Consider the following 24,265-nt stretch of genomic DNA (forward strand, 5'->3'; position numbering starts at 1 on the left):
ATCGTAACTTTTCATAATTCAAAAGTCAAAAAAAGTAGTTTTTGGCACTTCCCAAACGGACTCTAAATATGTGACTTCTTGCTTTTCGAGAAGTCATTCTACCACTTACTTAAAAAAATTAATTTTAAAATAAAAAAATATACTTTTCTTCTTATTTTATGAAAAATAGTGACCAGTCATCACCATTTTCACACAAGGTCTGCTAGAAGCACTGGCCTTCCACCATCATTCTCACGCAATGTTCCAAGTCTCACCATTTTTAACGAAACATCTGATGGAAGTATTAATCCTCCACCACATTTTCAGACAATATTACATCTGAACAACTTACTGCATATATTCCTTGTAAGTATTTTTTTATCATTTTATCACTATTTTTTATTATTAAATTTGTATTCAAGTGTGGTATGAAATTTCAGTTTTAATTTTATTTTTTTCATATGTAATTTTATAGCTTATTATTATTTTCATAGTTAATTATAACAAGTTCTTGACCTCAATAAAGAAGAAGAGAATTCTAATAAGAGTAAAAATAAAAAATAAAAAAAGCAATAAAATATACATTGACACACATTTTATATTTATTTTTTATTTTCACCTACCATATCATAGACAATATTAGTGATTAGGTTATGTAAAATCAACATTCAATATTAGAAAATATTTGTTATCATCATTATTTTAATATTCATTCTCTTTTGTAAAAAAAGATTATCTTTTGAGTTATTTATCCAAACGCTACAACTTTAAAATAAGTACTTTTATAACTAAAAATCCAAACACAAAATAACTTATGTATAAACTGCTATTAATAAAAGTCCTTATGTTTTAAGCTCATTTTTTAAAAGAATTTATTTAAGTTATTTACCCAAAATGGAACATACTCGGTTTATATCAAATTTAGCCGAGCGCAAAGTGCAGAAAATTAATATTATAAATTTTTGTACATAATTTTTTATATAATAAATATTTTAGTAAGTATTTAAATTTGTACATTGTATTTTTCTGGAAATAATTCTTGAATTGTTATCGAATCATAATTAAAATGAATAATCACGGTTGTTCATATGTAATGTTCTTTTAGCTATTTTTTAGTATTATTATATTTAATTATTTGTACATTTAACACCAAACAAATTTACAAAGCAAATATAAATATTGGTATGTTTGCTTAATAATATTCTATGGTGCAATTTTGATGTTACTGTACCAAAGTTGAAAATGGTTGGAGAGGTTTTTAATAATTTATATGAAAGATTATGAGATTGATAAAGTACTAGTAATAAGAGTATTGTTAATTATATGTATATATAAGTAGACTATAACACTACGTAATTTGAATATTTATAATTTAATAATATTATTACAATTTTAGTATAGATGATAATTGTATTTAGTCGTTACTTTATAATTAAAATTATTAATGACGCGTAATAAATTTAATTAATTAAGGGTATTGATTAAGTGAATATTTTTTTATTGTAAAAAAATACATACAAGAGAGTTTTTTTAATGATTATCGGTTTATTACCTATTTAAAATAGATGACATAGCATAATGATATGAGAGCTTTCTTAATAATTGTCATTTATTCGAATTAGTTGATATGATATGATAGAAAGAAATTAAATTGTATAAGTTTATTTTACAATAATTTTATATCAATTTTTATATAATAAAATTAGATAGATAGATAGATAGATTTCCCGTGTTCAAAATAAAAGAAATATTCGCATGTTTTTTTAGAGTATTTACTATTTAATGTAGAGAAATGCTAGGTTAATAATTTAAAGTTGTTTGATAAATATGGGTTTAACTGTTTAATTAATAAAGGCATGAATTGAGAGATATAAGAAGGTGGAACTTGCACAAAATATGTAAAATTCGCATCTTTGTTGTTATTGTTAATTTGTTATGCGTACTTGAGTGACATAGTAAATTGATTCGATTCATTTTGGGCTATTTGATACAATCAAATATTAAGACTCTAACCAGACCCGGTTTAAATCGACTTTGATTTGACAAGATAATGGAATTTCAATGACTCAGTACCCAACTTGATAACTTAATTAGACACATATTCTTTAAAAGAAAAATATTCAAGTATTTATTTAATTAAACTCTATTGAAATAGAGATTATAGATATTTTTTTTTTTGTTTTGGTTCCTTAATTAATTTGTGTTTTGTGAATTTTTTATTTATTTTAGTTTTTTAATTTAAAGTTATTAAAAATATAAAATCTCAATATAATCCGATACCAAATTATCAGAAAAAATCAAAATTGATTGATTAGGTGTTTTTTTCCTCTCATTTTTTTTCTCTAGTCCCGAACTACAATAATCCTATCACATATCTTTTAGAGAAGGTGAAAAATTGACTATAGTTGAATTTCCACCTATAGATAAATACTTCAAAGAACTTTTCAAGCATGTTGTTTGTTTCGAATGTACCCGTATAAATCGGCGTGTCTATTTTGTATTACGTTTTTGGAGACATGCTAATATCGTTATCTATGACTGTTTGTATGAAAAGCTGAAAAGTGAAAACTTCTATTTTCCCCCCAAAATCCACCTTTAAATTTGTATCAAAAGATTTGGTAATTTTCCTAACAATTGAAAAAATAATTAGAATGCGTATTTGTGGACCAGTGGCTTCCATTGCTTTTCGGTGACAGAAACTTCTAATACTTTAAATCTTTAACAGAAGCTTAAAGACAAACCAAGAAAAGGAAATGTGCAAAAAAATTACAAAATGTATATTAGATATAAATAATATAAATACCTCGAGGAACTTTACTTATCGGCAAAAATTTTTTGCTTAATTGTACAAAGCTATTGTGTTCTCAGCAGACCAATCCTTTGCTATCAAGAATTTGATGAAAGAAAATTGTAGGACTAAAGAAACTTTAGAACTGGAGGAGTGTTTAACTCAATGGTGTTGTCCCTCTATCTAATAGATGTTGCAAATATATATAAAACATAAATTTGATTGTTTAACCGTGGATAAAAATTGAATTATATTACTTATGAAATTTTGGACGATGTTTACAAACCCTTAAAGAAAGGCATAATTATTTACTTATGTTACTTTATTTTATTTGTTTTAGTCCCTTGAAAGATATACTTATCTTTGTAATTTTTTCCTCCCCGAAATGATATTACTTCCCTTTCCAGACTTTCCAGTTAAGGGAAGAAGGGTACTTAAGTCCCTTTCCAGTTAAGGAAACAAGAGTATTAAGGTAAAATTCAGAGAAGGGGTGTGTGTGTGTGTTGGGGGGCTCCTATCATAATGTCTAACTTTCTATCAGATCCATTAATTGTAATTTGACTCGGTTAAAATAAAAAAGTTTGGAAAAACTTAAACGTGAACACTAACATTAGAATTATCATCATGACTTCGCTCACATTTGTTGCTTAGGAAAACAGAAGCTAAAATTAGTATCTATTTAGTTTTACTCCACAAATTACTTCTAAAAGCATTAAGTAAACTAATATTATTTATATCGATAGTTATTATATAAAAAAGAGATAAAAAAAAGATTGATGTTTAATTCTTTTTATTTTTGTGAATTTCAAGTACCCTTACTCATTAAAATACACAAACATTTTTCATTCTTAGTTGAATGCAAAATTACTCATTATGAGACGAAACTACTTACTCTATTCAATGTCACATTTATTACACATGTTTAATAAAAAGGTTTATTTGTTTTGTGTTATTAGGGCACATGTTAAAATTACAAAATAAATAAATTTTTATTAGAAATATAAAAAATTTAAATTTTTAATATATTTATTTTGTATTTATTAAATAAAAATATTTAAAAACTTTCACTAATAATAAACTTATTACATGTATGTTAGCTATACCCTTAATAAAAAATATTAATAAACAGTTAAATTCATAACTACCTATTAATCTTTCAGTATTTATTATTTAGTAATCACAAAATAGAAAATTATCTATAAGCTAAATTAATCCACTGTTTTATATGAAATATATAAAATAGAAATCATCTACTAAAGAAATTAGGGGTACTTATAGATTAAATCGAATCATATATACAAAATCATATATACAAATTCGTAATATTTATCCGTATCCGATCCGCAATAATTAGATCCATAAAATGATTAGATCCAATTGAATTCGCACTCTAGTCGAATCAGATTGTAGTTATCACATCTATATTGGCAAATCCAATCCTATATCCACATATCTACATCAAATAATATATATGTTTTATAATTTATTTCAATTAGTAATTATTATTCATATATGTTATATTATTTTATTTTTATTATTAAAAAAATTAATTTATTAATATTTTAGAAGTAAACATATTTAAAAGTGTTAAAAAAATTTTATTAGAGTAAAATAATAGATTTTATTGGCTTTTTTATAAAAATAAATTTTTTTGATATATTTTTATTTTGTGGATATATCTAATATCCAATCCGATCCACACATATCCACAAATGTGCAGATGAAATCGGTTCAAGCATAAAAAATGTAAATATTTAATTTAATTCGATGAATTTAATGCGGATCAAATTAAAATTTTAGTCATATCTGATCGTATTGCAAACACCCCTAAAGGATATGGATGTTTCTTTTTCTGAAGTGAATACAAATAATTTGATAATTAAAACTACTTAGCAATTGGAGACAAATTAGGAATCTCGAAATAAACCAGGGGAAGGTTAGTTAAAGCCTTATGTCCATAACTACCTTGCATATAGAATTAGGGATCTCAACTTTTGAATTTTGATGGATCCTTTATTTTCTTGATAGATCCTTTATAATCTACTTTATCTTAAAGAGATAAAGAGATGCTTTTGTTTTTGGACTGGAAAGAGATGGCTAACAACTCAATATATTGCAAATTTCCTAAATCCAAGTAAAGTTTGCTAAACTTGTTTACTTTTTATTTTTCTGCGGTTCTGCCCATCTGGCTTTGCAGTTAGGAATGAAAATAAGATTGTACAATCTACACGTTTATTTTTGTTTTCGAACCTTTTTCATGCAACAAAACATATTTTGAAACAATTTGAATAAAATTATACAATTATATCAGTATACTGTAAGTATTAACAACTAAAAGTAACTTTATTTATCTTATTTAAACAACAAATACTTCTACCCAAAAAAAGTATACATGTTCTACAAACATTATAATGATTTACTTTCAATTATAATATTTAAAAATTATATATATATAATAAGCTATAAAGCACGGACACTTCGATGAGTTGCCGTGTCTGCGTGTCGGATATATTTCGGATACGACACTCACTGACACTCGTCCGACACACGTGTCTGCTGTGTCTAACCGTATTTTAATAAAAAATAAAAAATTCTTCTCCGAACACGCGTGGACACACCTAAATACTATTACGTATCCCGTGTCCAGTCTTATTCTTAACATATATTTTAAAAATAAATTTAGATATAGTATATATTATTATTTATTAAAACAAAAAATATTTTAAATACTTAATATAATTAAAATAAGATAGTATGTGTGTTTCCGTGTCATGTAAGATTTTAAAATTCCCGTGTCGATGTGTCCTGTATCGTGTCCTGTGTTCATATCAATGTCAGTGTTTATGTCTGTGTCTGTGCATCATAGATAATAAGTAATAAATAATTTTAAATGTTCATATATCACACAATAAATACATTCTAAGAGCGTACAAATATTGCTCCACTTTGAGTGACAGTCATTTCAATGAAGTATTACTTGTTAAGCAATGCATGGATGTCAAAGGTAATTTTTTTTTTTTACTCTATAGATAATGTCAAATGTAAAGTTAAGCTAGGGATAGTGGACATAAACTTACATACACATACATAAAATTAATGCCAATCTGCTATACCTCCAAGTGTTGTGGATCCAACTCCTTCCCATACTTCACTGAAACCTAATTCCTCATTGTCAACACCTTCCATGTCATAGTCCCACCAGCCGCGACCATTTGCATCTGCTCATAAAAAAATGTGAATAGTATTAATACAATATATTTCAAACATATTTTTCTAAATTCAATATATTAACATGCACTTGTGAAAATCATACAGTGATTATAGAGAGGTTTTGGCTTTTTGTTGCTAGAATTAATTTCAATTTGTGCTTTCTGTCCCTTCTGCTTGAACTTGGATTCACCTCCAAGAACCACTACATTATTTCGAACAGTTTGGCTCTGAATTCCACCTGTTAACATACAGAGCTAAGTAAAGTATTGAGAGCAAACAAAATTGCTATTAATTATTAAAACAGGAAAACTTCAAAATTACATAAACGCATCCACGAAAATCTCGGATCTATTTTTTCCGTCCAACCAAACATTTCCTTAGGAGGAAAGAAAAAAGTACTAGCAGTTTAGCATGTCCTTATTTGATCAAGAGTTCAATAAATATTTGACTTTTCACTTGGATACCTTATAGTGGCTTAGTTATCTTTTCATGGCAGTGCTTCTAATAAAAGCAAACAGAGCAAGGTGGCATCTATTTCTTTTCATATTTCTAATTTCTGCCCATTCAATTAACCTAGATCACTGAAATCATATGGGTAAAACTGGTTTAAAAATATGTGTATATAAGCAAACGCAGTTAATTAGGTGATTTAGATGTCATAGTAATGTCATGTTTAGGATTTTACCATAAGATAATGTCATGCTAGCCACTAAGAAAAGGTGTATTGGTAATAGACAGCCTTCCTTAAATAAGACCACAAAATTACTGTACATCTGTCCCGTGAAAGAGACATTTTTGTCCTCTAATTTGTTAGTCAGAATTGGTTGCCAACTAACAAAGTTCTTATCAAGAAACATGAAACTAAAACCAGGATAAGGCCCTCAACAAAATCAAAGGAAGCCCATGAAAAATGAAATTATGCTATTTGTGTTCCATATGAATTCAAAGAGATTGTCACAATAAATTATTTATACAAAATTTCAAGCAACCAAATATAGAACATCACATCTTATTAAGACATTAATCACTACTTTATGCAAAAGAAGCTGAAGGGCAATAAGTCAATAAAAAGTTAAGAAAGTGGAATAACATTACGGAATTGAATTGTTTGCCTTAATGATGGTTTGAAACTTCCAGCCAGTCAATAAGAGTGCTATGCTCATATTTATTGGAAGACAAACCTTCAAATGGATTTTTCCTTTTCCTTGACTCCTGACTTTCATCTGCTACTGAAACTGAATTTTCTAATTCATCAGCACAAAGAAAACCCACAAAGTCTTCCTTTTCTTCAGTTTGCTTGAACCTTTCAAAAACCCTTTGGTCATTGGCATTACCACACCTCTTTTCTTCAACTACAGGAATCGTCTGCTCCACCGTGGGTATTCTTAGACCCAGAGGTGACAGAAAAGGTGTTGACTTGCCCTTATTTTTCAAAATAATAATAAGATAAGAGAATAGCATCAGAAAAACAAACATGCGCTTATGAATTGAAAAATGAATAAATCAACAGCCATGCATTAACCTTCTTTTACAAACCTGTATTATGCAATTTTAGGAAGAACACTTGTTACGGAAAGAGTTGAGTATTTGGACTTATTTATATACCATGTCTACAGACATTGGAAACTTTGTGTCTAAATAATTAGAATTTCAAGTTTATGGTTGGAGAACTGGCGAGACTGTAATTGATAACACTATCAGTTAAAGTCCACTTCAAATCCCTACTATTTAAACATGAAACTCCCAATTTCAACGGACACTAAATAAGCAAGTAAAAATAAGTGAGTTTCTGAGGTCAACTCAGTTGGTGATTCTCTTTTTTGTCTTTTTATTTTGGTGGCTGGTAAACTGTTAATCAAAGCTAAACTTTGGATACCGGTACTCATGCCAAAAAACAAAAATGAAATCAAATAAAAGAAAATAAAAATGAAGCTACCAAAGAACTATCCATAAAATTAAAACTGGAAGGAAAAAAGAAAAAAAGAAAGAGAAAACGATGATGATAGAAAATGACCTGAACTGTTTGGGAAAGAATGGAAGAAGATTTTGGCAGCTTCCGGTCTAGGAAGTTGGAGAGAGAAACATGCGCGTTCTGGCTCTTTCGTGAACCTAATTCATTCCTCGCATTTCTTTCAGAATCATTAAAGCTGGTTCTTTCACCAACAATTAATTAATTAATTTCACCGTGAATTCATCAAGTTCCTTCTCACATCTAAGAATATCATCAACAACAAGAAGAAAATATCATTATGTAACTTACGGATTGGATGGAAGAGAATGGAAAGTTGAATCTATGGATCGCTGTCCGAAAACCCTAATCGATGTGGATGCGGGTTTCTTCGACTTCGAGTTCATTCTTTCTTTCGCAGCTTCAGAATTTGAATCAGTGAAAATGTGAAATGCATCAACGGAATTTGTTTTTTGACCTTTTGTTTACTGTGGAAGTCGTGAAATTTTTTTTTTCCGGGGAAAGGAATGGGTATTATCGTTTTCTATGATTAGAAAATTTCATTTCGCGCCAAAAAAAAAATTGAACTGGTTTTACCCATAATATTTTATTTTGAAAAAATGATATACAATTGTTACGGCCTGGCCCGAGCGTCACGCGGACCGACCCGGCCCGCTAACCACCCGACCCGAATGGTCGTGTGCGAGGCTCTCTAACCCCCGATCCGGACACGCGTCCAGGACAGCTCTCCATTACAGCTGTAAGGGGAAGCTTCGAGGAAGGTGGGTCTGTCCTTATGAGACCCACCTCTGACACAGTATATAAGGGGGGTCCTATGCCTCCCCCAAGGTACATCACATATCACTTTATCCCTTTCTCGCCTACACACTCAGCTGACTTGGGCGTCAGAGTGTCTTTGCAGGTGACAACCCCTTCCGCACCAAGAGCTCGAGACGTCGGCTACCCCAACTCCACCTTCGCGACCCGGTTCCAGGCTACACCCCACCTGCCCATCCGAGGACCCTTCCGACCCTTTCGNNNNCCAACGACGAACCGAGCCACAGTCGAGAGCCCAAGAAAGACGCCCCTTCGGGGAAACTGGTAGCGACAGCGCTAGGATAATGTAGGAACTGCGCCATAGGGTGCAGAACCTGGAGCGCCAATTAGCGGATCAAGAGCATCATCAAGAAACTTCCGACCCCGACTATTCCCAATCTCCCGAGAGTCGGGGAAGAACCTCCCATCGAAGCAGTCGCTCCCGGCGTACTCTTGTCTCGAGATCAGAATCGGGTAATAGCCGGGAAGATTGGGAACACCCCAGGAGACGAAATGACACTATCATCTACGTCCGAGGTAAGGGGGCGCGCACCACGAGGCGAGATCGTGAAGGCGGCGAGGAGAGATCCAGGGAAACACGACGACCTGTGATCATGGGCGCCACCCCATTCAATCGTTCCATCCTCGAGGTCCGGTTGCCAAAACACTTTAACAAACCAACAGACATGAGGTATGACGGAATCCAAGACCCGCAGGAACACCTCACGGCCTTCGAGGTCAGAATGAACCTGGAGGGAGTGGGAGACGAAATAAGGTGCCGCGCCTTCCCGGTCACCCTGGCAGGGCCTGTAATACGGTGGTTCAATAGCCTCCCGCAGGGCTTCGTGGCCGGCTTCTTCTCGGATATCAGTCGTGCCTTCTTAGCACAATTCACCACCAGAATCGCGAAAGCAAAACACCCGATCAATCTGCTCGGCGTCACTCAGAAAACCAACGAGCCAACCAAGAAGTACCTAGATCGTTTCAACGACGAATGCTTGGAGATCGAGGGGTTAACCGATTCGGTGGCCAGTCTCTGCCTAACGAATGGGCTCCTTAACGAGGACTTCAGAAAACACCTCACCACAAAGCCAGTCTGGACAATGCAAGAAATCCAAACTGTAGCCCGCGAATACATAAACGATGAGGAAGTCAGTCAAGTTGTGGCTGCCAACAGGTGGCAGCCCTCCTACACTCAACCCAGGCAGCATGGCAATGGAAAAAGACAGAAGGAGCACGCCAAAGACGGCGACCCGAGCAAGGCACCCAGACCGTTTCTTCATGTTAGATAATTCACCAATTACACTCCCCTCACCCTCCCCATCATAGAAGTTTACCAACAGATAGTTGAGAAGGGAATCTTGTCAAAGCCCTGTCCTCTGAAGGACCGAACTGGGGGGAACAAGAGCTTCTACTGTGATTACCATAAGGGCTATGGACACAAAACACATGACTATTTCGACCTGAAGGACGCACTGGAACAAGCGATCAGGGACGAAAAACTAGCCGAATTCCTACATCATCAGGGAGCCGAGGAGATGAAATCGCGACCACGATGGGGAAGACAAGACTCGAACGGTGAAGCGACGACAAGAGCCAAGGGATGACGACCACGACCTTACCGTAGTGAATGTAGTAACCGCGAGAAACACGTCTCCAAGGTCGAACTCGGCGCGCAAAAAAGATGCCAAAGTCCTCGTGGTCTCCTCCTCGTCTTCGCGATGCTCCAAAAGGGCCCCATCCATCTCTTTCGGCCCGGAAGACCAATGGTTCAAAGAGGTCCTGGAAAGCCCCTCATGGTCATCACGGCCAGGGTCGAAACCGGTATCGTCAAACGGATCCGGTCTCGTCAAACGGATCCTTATAGACACAGGGGCAAACTCGAACATTATGTTCTGCAACGTGTTCGATGCATTAGGGCTACGGGATGCCGACCTAACGACTCACCAGCACGGTGTCATAGGGCTAGGCGATCACTTCATCAAGCCAAACGGGATAATTTCCCTGCCGGTTTCTGTGGGACAAGGACAGGGGCGAAGATCGATAATGGCTGAGTTCATAGTTCTGAGGGACTCCACGGCCTACAACATCATCCTAAGGAGGAAGACCATTAACGATGTTGGGGCAGTGATCAGTACAAAGCTGCTAGTGATGAAGTTTGTCACGGATGACGGATCTGTGGGATCCATAAAAGGAGAATTGGAAACGGCAGTCGTTTGTGACAACGCCAGCCTCTCCTTGAGGAAAAAATTCAAAGAAGCATCGGGAGTGTTCCTCGCCGACCTGGACGCTAGGGTCGACGACAAGCCCAGACCCGAGCCAGAGGGGGTCCTGGTGAAGTTTAGGGTTGGGGACACGGAGGAAAAGTTCACGTTCGTAAATAGAAACCTCCCGCATGAATTGAAAGAGCCTTTGGTAGAAATGATCAGGGCCAATGGTGATCTGTTTGCCTGGACGCCAGCCAACATGCCGGGGATAGACCCTCATCTCATGTCACACCACCTGCCCGTCAAGCCTGAAGCCCAACCCGTGGCTCAGAGGAAAAGGAAGATGTCACAGGAAAGAGCAGAGGAGGTGGCCAAGCAAACGGCCAGCCTCCTAGAAGCAGGTTTTATCCGAGAACTAGACTACTCGACCTGGTTGTCGAATGTAGTTCTGGTAAAAAAGCACAATGGAAGATGGAGGATGTGTGTAGATTACTCCGATCTTAACAAAGCATGACCCAAGGACTGCTACCCCCTTCCCAACATTGACGCGCTTGTTGATGCGATGGTAGGGTACCGGTATCTCAGCTTTTGGATGCCTACTCCGGCTAAAATCAGATACCGATGCACCGGCCTGACGAGGATAAAATAGCATTCATAACGCCGAAAGGAATCTATTGCTAGGTGATGCCATTTGGCTTGAAAAACGCGAGGGCTACATACCATTTATTGATGAACAAGATATTCAGCGATCTCATAGGCAAGACGGTGGAAGTCTATGTAGACGACATCCTCGTGAAGACCACCCGACCTGATGATCTCCTGAGCGACTTGAGGAACGTGTTCGCGTTCCTCCGACAATACGGCATGAGGCTCAACCCGCTCAAGTGCGCCTTTGTCATGGAGGCCAGAAAATTCCTAGGATTTATGATCACCCAAAGGGGGGTGGAAGCCAACCCTGAAAAGTGCCAGGCAATACTTCAAATGAAGAGCCCAGGTTGTGTCAAAGACGTCCAGAGACTGGCAGGAAGGCTCACCGCGCTGTCTCACTTCCTTGGAGTGTCGGCGACAAAAGCTCTACCCTTTTTCAATCTAATGAGAAAAAGGATAGCGTTCGAATGGACCCCTGCGTGCGAGGAGGCGCTCAAACACTTCAAAGAGATCCTGTCGGCACCTCCCGTACTCGGGAAGCCCAAGGTCGGAGAACCACTCTACCTGTACCTGGCCATAACGAAGGAGGCTCAGCAGCCAATTTACTTTGTGAGTAGAGCGCTACAAGGAGCAGAACCGCGGTATAGAAAACTGGAGAAGCTGGCACTGGCACTCTTGACCTCTTCCCATAGACTAAGGTAGTACTTCCAAGGCCATCAGATCGTCGTGAGGACGGATCAGGGAATCCGTCAAGTACTTCAAAAACTCGATTTAGCGGGAAGAATGATGACTTGGGCCATTGAGCTCTCCGAGTACGACCTACGGTATGAGCCCCGACATGCGATTAAGGCACAAGCAATGGCCGACTTGTTGGTAGAAGTAACGAGGGACCCAACCGAGGAAACGGGCATACGATGGAGGCTCCATGTAGACGGGGCCTCCAACCAAAAGTTCGGAGGAGCCAGGATCATCTTGGAAAGTCCTGCCGGGGTCATATATGAGCAATCGATCAAGTTTGAGTTCCCGGTATCAAACAACCAAGCCGAATACGAAGCCCTCTTGGGAGGCCTGACCCTAGCTCGTGAAGTCGGGGCGTCGAGGCTGGAGGTGTGCAATGACTCGCAGGTCGTCACTTCGCAAGTAAACGGAAGCTACCAAGCCAGAGACTCGCTGTTGTAAAAGTACTTGGAAAAAGTTACACAATTGAGCAACCAGTTTGAGGAGATCACGATCCAACATGTCCTAAGAGAAAGGAACACACGGGCGGACCTCCTATCTAAGCTAGCAAGCACAAAACCGGGAGTAGGCAACCGATCACTCATCCAAGGCATGCTAAAGGAACCGGCAGTTGCCCGCCACTTGACAAAGATAGGCCCCTCTTGGTTGGACCCTATCGTCGATTTCCTGGAAAGCGGCAAACTCCCTGACGACGAGAAAACAGCAAAAGTGTTGAGAAGGAAGGCAACCAATATGCGACCATACAGGGACAACTGTTTAAATAGGGACTCAACCAACCCCTACTGAAGTGCCTACACCCCGAGCAGACGGATTACGTACTTAGAGAAGTCCATGAAGGGTGCTGCGGCCACCATATTGGGGGAAAAGCCCTAGCAAGAAAGCTCATCCGAGCTGGATACTACTAGCCATCGATGATGGAAGATTCCAAAGAATTTGTGAAGAAATGCGCCAAGTGTCAGGAGAACGCCAACTTCTACAGAACACCCGCTTCCAAACTAAGCCTACTGATGTCCTCCCGACCCTTCTCACAATGGGGAGTCGACCTCTTGGGACCCTTCCCGGTTGGCTCAGGACAAGTCAAATACCTCATAGTTACCATCGACTACTACACCAAATGGATAGAGGTCAAGCCACTGGCTAGCATATCCTCATCCAAATGTAGAAAGTTCATGTGGAGGCAGGTGATAACTCGATTCGGCATCCCGAAAGTCATCATCTCAGACAACGAGACGCAATTCACTGACAAGAAATTCATAGAACTCCTCAACGGCCTGTGCATAAAACAGAAGTTCTCTTCAGTAGAGCACCCCAGACGAATGGGCAATTCGAGTCCGCAAATAAGGTCATCTTACAGGGCCTCAAGAAGCGGCTGGGTGACAAAAAAAGGTGCATGGGCCGACAAACTCGCTTCAGTCCTCTGGTTTTACCGTACAACCGAGCAGTCCTCCACGGAAGAAACCCCCTTCCGCCTGACATACGGGGTGGACGCGATGATACCCGTGAAAATCGGCGAGTCGAGCCCGCGGCTACTTCTGAAGGGAGTAGAAAAAGCAGTGGAGAAAGACCTGGTGGATGAGGCCAGAGAGATGGCCCATTTAACAGAAGTAGCACTGAAACAAAGGATGGCCCTGCGCTACAACGCCAAAGTACTCAAGAGGGAGTTTGGAAAGAATGACCTAGTCTTGCAACGCAATGACATAGGGCTACCGACCCAAGGGGAAGGAAAACTAGCGGCAAATTGGGAAGGCCTCTACAGGGTCAAAGACATGCTCGGCAAAGGCGCCTACAAATTGGAGAAGCTCGACGGCAAGGAAATCCCGAGAACATGGAATGTAGGTAACTTGAAGAGATTTTATTCCTAACTCGAGCACGCCGGCTAGGCGGTTCGACGAGTTCAGTGATTGACTGTTGTTAAAACGTTTACCATGGCTATAGACCTGTTTAACTTCCGATTAATGTTTACTTAAAAAATTTCTCCTTTTATTTTTCCTCAACTATGCATCCCACGGCAATACGTTCCTCATAATGAGCGATAAACGGTGTAACAACACGGCGCCCCGGGACTGATCACCCCGGGAGCCAACCAAGTTAAAAAGCCATAACAAACGGCCGCAATAATAATAAAGCCACGACATGGCCTCGCCAAAGATACCAACATAACGGTAAACGAATGACGGGCAACAGGCATACAATGACCAAACGGGAACAAACAAACCATAAACACTACCAGATAAGCGGAAAAATACGATAACCACAAGCCGACTAGGCGACTAATAAAGTATGACAGAATAATTTCAAAAGTTCTACAACAAAACCACAAAAACACAAGGTACAAGAGTTCACTTTTTAGGCATATCAACAATCTTGCCGTCCTTGATCGTCTTGAAAACCCCGATTGCCGATGTATCAAAGTCGGGACCCACGATCTTTGCCTGAGCCTTAAGAGCCTCCTCAGTCATAAAGATCGCACTCTTTCTTTGCTCCCTGACCTCCTTATGTTTCTTTCTGAGTCCTTCGACCTCATCCTGAGCAGTCTTAGCAGCTGAGACGGCCGCATCCCGTTCCTTTTCCAAGGCGACCACCCAACCTTGCGCGGCGCTAAGCTGGCTTTCCAAAGTCATTTCCCGCTCGGTCAAATGGGATACGAAAGCATCAGCAGTCTTCAACTTTTCTTCGACAGACGCAGCCTTCTCCTCGGCAGTCTTAAGCTTCTCCTTCGCCTCGGACAGCTTCCCGTGGAGCGTTTCAACTTGAGCTTTGAATTTGTTGTTGGCTGTGGCGGCAGATTCGAGCTTCCGACGTAGTGATTGCATACCCGACTGCCTTCCGAGCTATGGCCGCACCGCAGAGAAGGGTGCGATACATCCATCGCGCCTGCCCCGCAAGGTCGGTACCGTGAAAATGTTCCTCCGTGCCAGGAAGCAATTGGGAGTCTATGAACGACCCGGTATCGAAGTTCCTCTCCATCACGGTAAGGGCCCCTTCAGGGCTGGAGTGCGACATTTGCCTCTTAGAGGTAGGAATGACCCTCAAGTCGTCATCATCGGCCTGTTGAACGGGAGACGAGTGCCCGGTGCCAGCCGCCTCGTCAAGAACAGGGGAAACGCGCACCGCATTGACAAGTTTGTCCGACATAACGACGTCGCGAGGTGAGGGCGCCACTTGATCCCCCTTGTCCCTGGGAGGAACTACTGGTGGCTCGTCGGTCTTCTCCCTATCACTTTCCGCTGGGAAAGTTTTGTACAAGCTTTCAAGGCCGGTCACTTCGGCAGACATTCCCACTGCAACAGAAATGAACAAGTTAGTCATTAATCAGCATAACAAACTAAAGAAGCAACCATGCAAAAAACGATACGACAAAAGCGACTCATAAATATAATCCTTGGCGACCTCCCGGCTACCCATAAGGAGATGGGGGTTCACATGGTTTCTCCCAAAAACGGCCCATAGCACGTCGGTAATTTTTCGGTCCACAGCCGACATCCCCTTGTAAGTTACCTTAATAAAAGCATTGGACCCCGCCCCGAAACTCCAATATGTCGGGATGAGACGTTCTCCCTCCAACGACAACCAAAAAGGGTGACGACCCTTGACCGGACGCACCTTGAAATACTTATCCTTGAACCCATGATAAGAGTCCTCGAATAAGCCAAAGATCCTCCGCCCCTGGGCAAATCGGAAGGACATGAACCCCTTCCTCGCCTTTCCCTCCTTGGAAGGGTTCGTGAGATTAAAGAAGTAAAGGAAAACGTCGACGGACACCGGCAGCTCCAAGTATTCACATACCATCTCGAAACAACGGATTGAAGCGCAACTGTTCGGATACAGCTGCGACGGCACCACGGAGATCCGACTATGGAGCCCCATTTGGAAAGCAGAGAAGGGGATACGAACCCCCACTTGGGTGAACATGGCTTTATAAAACCAAATCCAGTCGGCAACCCGGGAGGCGTAGAAATTGAGCTCGTACAACCGCTCCTGAGGGGCTGGAACAAAAACGTCGTAGTTGGCCTTCTCGTCAGTATCCCCACACAGGTACTCGACCTGACGGAACTCGGTAAGCTCATCCTCACCCATCTGGTTAGGGGAGTCCCTTAAGTTGGAAGCCACCCAAGCGTACGGGTCGTAACCCACGGCGGAGGTAGAAGTTCGGGAGACGACGCGAGGCATACCTACAGTGGGGGTACCACTCAATTAGTCTATGAGGTCGGGAGCTCGAAAAAATCCAGAAACTACACTTAACCTATTCTGCAACTAAAATTAAGCATGGCTAAAGCTAAATCCAAACAAAAGCCTACCCTGGAATGGTAACCCCCCTAACACACCTACTTGACACTAGAGGCCATCCAGCATACAAGATCAAGCAAACAGCATGCATGTAAGAGGAAACAAACACAAAGTAGAAAACAAAGAAATGAATGCTTACCTGGATTGGTTTTGAAGATTTGAAGAAGAAGGAAGAAAAGCGAATACGCAAGAAGGCAAGAACAACACTTTGGGAATTTTGAGAGAAGAAGACGATGGAGATAGCTGAAGTGAAGATATGAGAACGAATGCAAAACGATTTTAAAACTGCCACTCAAAGAAGCACGAAAAGACTAAGGACAAAACAGTCTTTGCGTGCGGGATTTTTAATCCATTATGAACATTTAATGCTCTACACGAGGAACGAGGCAACAAATGGTCGTCCCAACAACGAATAGGCACGCGCGCAAGAGGCACGTCCTCTCCACGGACGGCCGACCTGGTGACAATGTGTGAGTGAAGAGATAACACGCCACCAACAACCTGCACGAATATTGCTGGCACGTTGGGGGCACTGTTACGACCTGGCCCGAGCGTCACGCGGACCGACCCGGCCCGCTAACCACCCGACCCGAACGGTCGTGTGCGAGGCTCTCAACCCCCGACCCGGACACGTGTCCAGGACAGCTCTCCACTACAGCGGTAGGGGAAAGCTTCGAGGAAGGTGGGTCTATCCTTGTGGGACCCACCTCTGACACGGTATATAAGAGGAGGGTCCTATCCCTCTCCCAAAGTACGTCACATATCACTTTATCTCTTTCTCGCCTGCACACTCAACTGACTTGGGCATTGGAGTGTCTTTGCAGGTGACACCCCCCTTCCGCACCAAGAGCTCGGGACGTCGGGTACCCCAACTCTACCTTCGCGACCCGGTTCCAGGCTACACCCCACCTGCCCATCTGAGGACCCCTCCGACCCATCCTGTACCCGAACTACCGAACAACAATTAAAGACAAATAGTCAAATAGTATTACTGATATTCTCACAACTCCAAGTTATTACTAAGAAAGGGAAAAAAATAAAAAGAAAAGAGTATGCAATAAGAACGTTATTTCATGAAATGAATGAGATTGTGATATATTTAATTTTTTTAAATGATGAGATTGTCACTGTTGATATAGGAACCAATGTAATACTATACATATCCATCAAATTTTGTCATAAAGAAATTCCAGCCACTTTGCATGATAGTGGCCGCTGACACTAAATGTGTCTGTTCAATATCTACATTCACTTTTTTTTTACAAAAGCTTTGATTGCATAACGTGAAGCTATTTATCACAAAAATGCTTGCCATGTAAATGGTTTTTTTTTTTTTTTTGCTCATTTTCATATTAAATATATACACTATGATTGCTATACAAACAATGCTAACTGATATAAACAGTTTTTTTCCCCATCTTTTCTGTCACAGCTACAATCATCATCAAGAACGAAATTCGAGTTTTCATCGGATATGCCGCTTATTTTGAAGTGCAACTGACATGTTTCGAAGCCTATTTTTTATTTCTGTAAAGGATGGCCTGACTTCAGGGTCAGGATTCCAGCACTCTTCCATAAGCTTCTTCCACTCGGGATCGCAGCGTTTCGGAATAGAAGGCCTGAGCGTATTATTGACAATTCCTCCTTCATTAAATGATTTGTAATAAACAAAACTCTCCATCAGAATTCAAACAAGGCTTTGCAAAACTTTTTATTTATTTATTTTCTGAGTGACAGAATGGTTCAATGATGAAGCAACATGCTGATTGATCACACCACATGCAGCTAGAAAATCACATGTAACATGCACATAGGTGTATATATAACTTTGAACTTGAAATTACTGGGAGGGGGAAGTATGTCTACTACTCCACTAATCCAACACTGGTAGATAAAATAGATTTTGTATACTAATGGTTTACACTAGAAAGAGAATGATGTGGTGATATCTAAAATAAGAATAGCATTGTGCTATTGGCTAATTTTGGCAGATTATATTGGCATTTCTACTTCAAACATTGCTAACAATGATAATTTGATAGGTTTGACAAAATAGACAAGGCTCCAGAGGAATTTGGTAATAAAAACTCCAACGAAAGATGGTTCTCAAGTTAAACATGAAATTCTTACCAATTATAGCACCACAGTGCATGTTAGCATATGGCTCTTCCCCAGTTAAGATCTCCCACATTGCAATGCCAAATGAGAAAACATCAACCTGCAGAAAGCAAGAAGGGGAAAGTAATCTTCAAGAGTGCACTTACAAGCAATCTCTTCACCAGTATGTGATTGGTCATATTTTTGTCAACCAAAAAGGAGATAGAAACACCAAGACGAAGTTTCAAACCTTTTCAGATACCCGATTGTTACCATCTAGCAATTCCGGTGCCATCCAAGGAAGGGTTCCTCTGACACCACCCGAAATAAGTGTGTTGCGTTTAATTCTTGATAGGCCAAAATCTGAAACCTATTGATTGGAAAAACCACCAAGGAGTTCAGTTCAACAGAACACATTTGTTCCTATATGAAAATGAAGAACGTATATCTAGGAAAACGTAAACTACAAAACAGATGAAAATGAAAAAAGAATAAGAAAGCCTAATGTCTTCGAAAATTATAAATAAACGTGCAGTTACAAACCAAATGTTTTGGACATCTTTCCATTCAAAGCCACGGAGTCAAAAATAAATAAATAAACAGATTCTTGTTTCTGTTACAAAATACCTTACATACTGGTCGCTCAGGATCCCCCAGATTAACAAGTAGATTATCACACTTCAAGTCAAAATGAACAATATTTTTCAAATGCAAATATTCCATGCCAAAGGCTGCATCCATTGCAATCATGATCCTTTTGCGACGATCAAGCACTCTGCAAGAAGCATATAAGAGTGATAAGCTCTAAATTCGTGTGAAGTGTTTTACGACACAGATATGTGTGTTAGCTTACCTCTCCTTCTTCACAAGAACATTTCTTAGCGATCCATGCACCATGTATTCTGTTACTGTTGCCAATGTTCCATCTGGGCCATTTGGAACTACCCCATAAAATGCTACCACATTTGGATGATGAAGAGTAGATAGAATCTGTGCCTCTCTCCAGAAATCTTTTGTCTGCAGGGAGAAAAAAAAGCAATAAACATATAAATATCAGAAAAAAGAGATTATTGAATAGCTTAATGGCCAGTAAGATGGATATTTTTCAAGCTAATGAAATCTAATTCTTCATTAAACTTGGCAGCACATTTCCTTCCATAACTTTTGCAATTAACTATTCAAAAAATAAGCATAAGAAGAGTAGCATGAAGAAAGGATACCAGAAAAATTCAACTTTCTTATAATTTATAGAGATTTACCATCCGTTCTTGCTCGGATAATCTACCAGAGAAACAACTACTTTTTTTAATCCTCTTAATTGCAACATCAGTTCCCCTCCACTTTCCAAGATAAACAGTTCCAAAGGTTCCAGATCCTAGCTCTTGCAATTCTTCAAGATCAATATTCTCAATAATCTGCATTTTTGCAACTGAAAAATAGGTTACACAAAGAAAGAAGTTGGCTCTAATCCACCAATAACAACTGAAGCTGGTAAAAGTAAGAAAATTAGGATAAAACAAATTGTGACAACTATTGGATTAAGGGTGGAACAAGTCCCTACTTATAATTGTCAAGCTCATGCTAAAAGAATTTGTAAGCAAATTCAATATACCATTTCATCAAAAATAGAAGCAAGAACTTATATTCTTATTTTCTATTTGAAATAATACTTTACCTAATTATGTTAGATGAAGTTTGAATACTCATGAAGTCATGATAGTATTGAAGATGGAAAGACAGCAAGCATCAATAAGTAGCTCCATACCTGTAAACCAAACTGTTCAGCTTCTGTTTCAGGAGTTGTATCACCAGGAGGCTTATTGATGTTTTCGCTGTCAGTATTTACAAGGCCATCTACCCTTTCCTGTGTAGGAGATGTTGATGCAACTTCATCCTCTTTGTCTAAATTTGAAGCAACTTGGGTGCATGACCGAAAACCTGTAGAACTACAATCATTGATGCTTCTGGAAGATTCTTCGTTAACGTCTGTGTTTCCTTCTTTGTAGTCAGGATCCTCGTGAGGTATAGCAACCTCTTTCATGGAAGAAGCACTCATGACCGGATACTGAATTACAATTTTGTAAATGATACAATTCTTATATGCATGCTATTGTTAAGAGTTGAAAGTTTCAACAGAGATAGATACTTACAGAGATAGGCAGTACAGACTCTTGGCTAGCATGGGAGTCAATTGGCTGTAACTCAAAAGAGACAAGGGAAAGTGGTCGATTGTCTGCCTCTGGTGTTGCATATTGGTTGTGCAACGACGAATCTTGGCTCCTAATGGAAAACTCAGAAGCAGTTCTGTCTAATGGTGCACCATGTGGTTGATCCCTCCAGTTGCGTGGAGATTCTAAAGAGCTAAATGGTGCCACAGATACATTGCATTCACTGCTTTGCAGATCGGGCGAAGATGAGCAAAATCCATGTTGGTAGTTGATGCACTGTTCATCAAACTGAGCATTGTTTTTACCGACATGTTGCAGGTTCTCTTTACCAATATGTGTCAAGCCTTTTCTACAATGACTCATTCCTGAAATGGGTAAATTATGATACTTAGGCTCATGTTCCTGCCAATCAACTCGTGGCTGTGATGGACATTCTTCCAAATGACTTGAAGTTTCTGGTGATATCAATTTATCTCTCTCTACACTGGGTGGGAACTGCAAGTGGACTTTAAGGTTCTCTTCACTTTCCAGAAGTGATGATTCAGAATTAACATGTAACATTCTATAATGAGGTCCTGCTCTATCATCACACACAGGCAATAAACTTGACTTATGCGGATGGGAGACAATCTTGTCAAAATGATATGAACCTTCATTGGTAACCAAAGGTCTCTCGAATATCATATCATTTTGACCACTTATTGCAGAATATAACAACTCATTACTGTGAGTTCGTCTGTGAAAATGAAAATTATCACTAGGCTTCCTGAATTGGTCAGCATCCACTGTGTATTGATTAATGGGATGGTAATTCAGATACGGAGGCCCTTGACCATGATTGTTATAGTATGCAATTGGATCAACATAATTGGTATTGTCGGTATACAAAGAATTGTCGTGTGGAGCTTTTTCCATAACAAAGGGGAGAATGCTTTCATTAACAGCAATACATGGATGATCCATAAAATGCTGAACATCAGAAATTTTGGGATCTTTAGGTTGTAGGAAGCTGGGAGATAAAGAAGGCATTTGATTAAATTTGCTTGCTACCTGCATTGCAGTAAGAAACTGAGAAGGCTTTGGGGACTGGCCTGGCATATTTGTGGTGGTTGGGTTGCAATCCTTGGCCTCTAAAGAAAATGCAGCTGCGTGTGAGTCCCTATGGAAACCTGGACTATTGTAATCAGAGTTGTTACCAAATGGGCTTGCCAAATTCTGCCCGCTAGGGTTCCTTCGTGGACTTGGATTGTGCATGCCATTTACAGCAACAACATAATGATAATCAGTATCACTTGCCTGATTGACCCTTGCTTCATTAGAGCCTGGAGTCTCAGCTTCTGTTAATGGTATGAGAAAAATCCGTAGCCGGTTAGAGCCTCCAGCTCTTTCTAACTCTTCATACTCCTCAATCATATGATGAAGATCCTCATCAGAACAAACGGAAATGAGAGCATCAAGGTCCTCTCCAGGAAGCTGGTACCTGATAGTGTGAGTTTGATTGCAAATTGCAGAAGTCTTGCTCATAAGTTCCTCCCAAGTAATGTTCTTCCTGATGGATATGATCCGTGTCTCACCGCCCATATATCTGAGCTTCCCATCATTTGGCCTTGGAAGAATTCTTCCCCCGAAACTACAGAGAAATTTTATCTTATTGAAAAAACCTTCTGAGAATGCTGTTCCATATGCATGGCTTGACTGAGGAGAATCTACAACATACACTCGATCACAACAACCTCCCTCCAAAACTTTACCTGAGAGTTGTCTTGTAAATTTGCCTGAAACTTGTCGAGAAAAATGACCAGATCCTTGCCTAGAAAAGTGACCAGAACCTTGTCTGGAAAGTTGACCTGATACTCTGCTACCGCCAGGGTCAAAATGGAGCACGTTAAAATTATTCGGATAAGTCCTGTTGTCAACCTCAGCAACATATCCCCTTGGTACATAATACTCTGACAAATCTGAGTTACAATCAGACTCTGATCTTATTAATCCAAAACCATGATTTAGATCCTCATGAACCATCTGATAATTATTATTGATGTTGAAATCTGTTCTATTCGGAAGGCGCTGGTCTGCATCTGTTATGACAGGAAGTCTCCTAAAACCAACCCGATCGCGCAAGAAGTCAGCAGAAAATTCTTCACCAGTTAGTATACACACATTATCCACATCAATATCAGAAGGAATTCTTTCACCTGAACCAACAAACACCGTTTCTTTGTGTCCTGCACCTGAATTGCCATGAGCCTCATTACTCATGGTGGAAGATCTAATAACAAACTCCACAAAACCACCAGTTACAGCAGTGCATTGAGCCCTCAACGCCTTCTTCACATTAAACAAAGTTATTCGTCGCCAAGTCACATATTCACATGGATAAATCCTTATGCTCTTGTCACCCCAAAGCAAAATCCTTGGATAGCAACTTATCCTATACAAGGAATTTCAAACCTTGAACCAAAAGCAATTTCTCACACATCATTTACCGTCTTAATAGGCAAATTCATAAGGTGATACAACCACAAAAATCCTTCTTAAAAAAAAATAAATTCACCATTGACACATAGATAATTGCATTCGCCCACGATTAATTCAATACAAAGAACCAACAAATTCCCAAGGCACTCTACGCTTAAAATGAACCTGCAACTTTGCCCCTTCACCTCTGCAACAACATGATTACACAACACAAATAGGAATCAAAATAAAACTTTTTTTTTTATAAATCGCAAATGCATGAACATCAAACCAATATATAATCACAATTCTTCTTTTTTAAAGAAAAAAGGAAGCTAGTGTCCAAATCTACGAATAAAAGCAAGAATGTATGTTAACAATGTACCCGTTGATGTACCGAAAAAGTGAAATTGGAGCTCGGAAGATTGGTGCAATGGGGGAAAATGGAAGGTTTTTGAGGATTGGAGAAAAATGAAAAGAGATAAAAGGAGTTGAAAGTGGGTTTTTGTTGGGAAGAAAGAGATTGGTTTGTGAGGCAATGGTTGAAAGGGTTGTTCCATGAGGGTCGGAATTTCAAAGGGATATGTTGGAGGACGCAGCATTTGCTTAAAATGGCACACTGTAGTATGGAAAGAGAGAGAGAGAGAGTTACACACAGAAAAACGAGGAAAGGAAGAGAACGAGGAATAACTCTAAATAACCCATTTCTAATTACTATTAATCTTAACTCCACAATCCACATCATCTATTGCATTTACAAATTTAGTACACACACACAATTTACCTATTTTGTATGGATAAATTATTTATACCTTTGTCAATTTTAATTGTTACTAGAGTGAGACCAGGTAAATTATTTATACTATACAGTGTATAAGTAAATGTTATATTATTTAGAGATTAATTAAATTACATATAAACT

The 24,265-nt window shown here is 39.2% G+C and overlaps 3 protein-coding genes across 4 annotated transcripts; 1 reads left to right on the plus strand and 2 right to left on the minus strand.

Annotated features, from left to right (window-relative positions):
* Positions 1-5,644: 5,644 nt before the first annotated feature.
* LOC107466599 (uncharacterized) lies at positions 5,645-8,439 on the minus strand. Of its 2 annotated transcripts, none has more exons than XM_016085596.3 (5): positions 8,238-8,439; positions 7,992-8,130; positions 7,159-7,399; positions 6,081-6,215; positions 5,645-5,985 (listed from the first exon to the last, which is right to left on the minus strand). In XM_016085596.3, the coding sequence occupies exons 1-5, from the start codon at positions 8,330-8,332 to the stop codon at positions 5,861-5,863; spliced, it is 735 nt and encodes a 244-aa protein (XP_015941082.1). In that variant the 5' UTR covers positions 8,333-8,439; the 3' UTR covers positions 5,645-5,860. The 2 variants fall into 2 exon arrangements, with proteins under 2 accessions (XP_015941082.1, XP_015941083.1); XM_016085597.3 differs by having other exon boundaries at positions 7,992-8,124; positions 8,238-8,438.
* Positions 8,440-9,355: 916 nt separating this feature from the next.
* Positions 9,356-10,033, plus strand: LOC107466472 (uncharacterized). Its single transcript, XM_016085450.1, has one exon. It carries the CDS (start codon positions 9,356-9,358, stop codon positions 10,031-10,033), a length of 678 nt encoding a protein of 225 aa, XP_015940936.1.
* Positions 10,034-17,793: 7,760 nt separating this feature from the next.
* LOC107466590 (uncharacterized) lies at positions 17,794-24,002 on the minus strand. Its single transcript, XM_016085590.3, has 9 exons — positions 23,729-24,002; positions 20,869-23,551; positions 20,484-20,783; positions 19,978-20,133; positions 19,572-19,735; positions 19,346-19,493; positions 18,969-19,088; positions 18,752-18,839; positions 17,794-18,265 (listed from the first exon to the last, which is right to left on the minus strand). Exons 2-9 carry the CDS (start codon positions 23,143-23,145, stop codon positions 18,087-18,089), a joined length of 3,432 nt encoding a protein of 1,143 aa, XP_015941076.1. The 5' UTR covers positions 23,146-23,551; positions 23,729-24,002; the 3' UTR covers positions 17,794-18,086.
* Between the last annotated feature and the right edge of the window lie 263 nt (positions 24,003-24,265).

The sequence above is a fragment of the Arachis duranensis genome, chromosome 9, assembly GCF_000817695.3.
Source record: "Arachis duranensis cultivar V14167 chromosome 9, aradu.V14167.gnm2.J7QH, whole genome shotgun sequence".
Lineage (NCBI taxonomy): Eukaryota > Viridiplantae > Streptophyta > Magnoliopsida > Fabales > Fabaceae > Arachis > Arachis duranensis.

Coding starts and splice junctions, on each gene's coding strand:
- LOC107466599 (XM_016085596.3), bottom strand. CDS start 8,332: ATGAACTCGAAGTCGAAGAAACCCGCATCCACATCGATTAGGGTTTTC. Junction 8,131..8,237: donor CATTCTCTTCCATCCAATCC/GTAAGTTACATA, acceptor TGTTGGTGAAAG/AACCAGCTTTAATGATTCTG. Junction 6,216..7,158: donor AAGGAAAAATCCATTTGAAG/GTTTGTCTTCCA, acceptor GTATGTTAACAG/GTGGAATTCAGAGCCAAACT.
- LOC107466472 (XM_016085450.1), top strand. CDS start 9,356: ATGGGCGCCACCCCATTCAATCGTTCCATCCTCGAGGTCCGGTTGCCA.
- LOC107466590 (XM_016085590.3), bottom strand. CDS start 23,145: ATGAGTAATGAGGCTCATGGCAATTCAGGTGCAGGACACAAAGAAACG. Junction 19,089..19,345: donor CTGAGCGACCAGTATGTAAG/GTATTTTGTAAC, acceptor TCCAATCAATAG/GTTTCAGATTTTGGCCTATC. Junction 18,840..18,968: donor ACAATCGGGTATCTGAAAAG/GTTTGAAACTTC, acceptor TGCTTTCTGCAG/GTTGATGTTTTCTCATTTGG.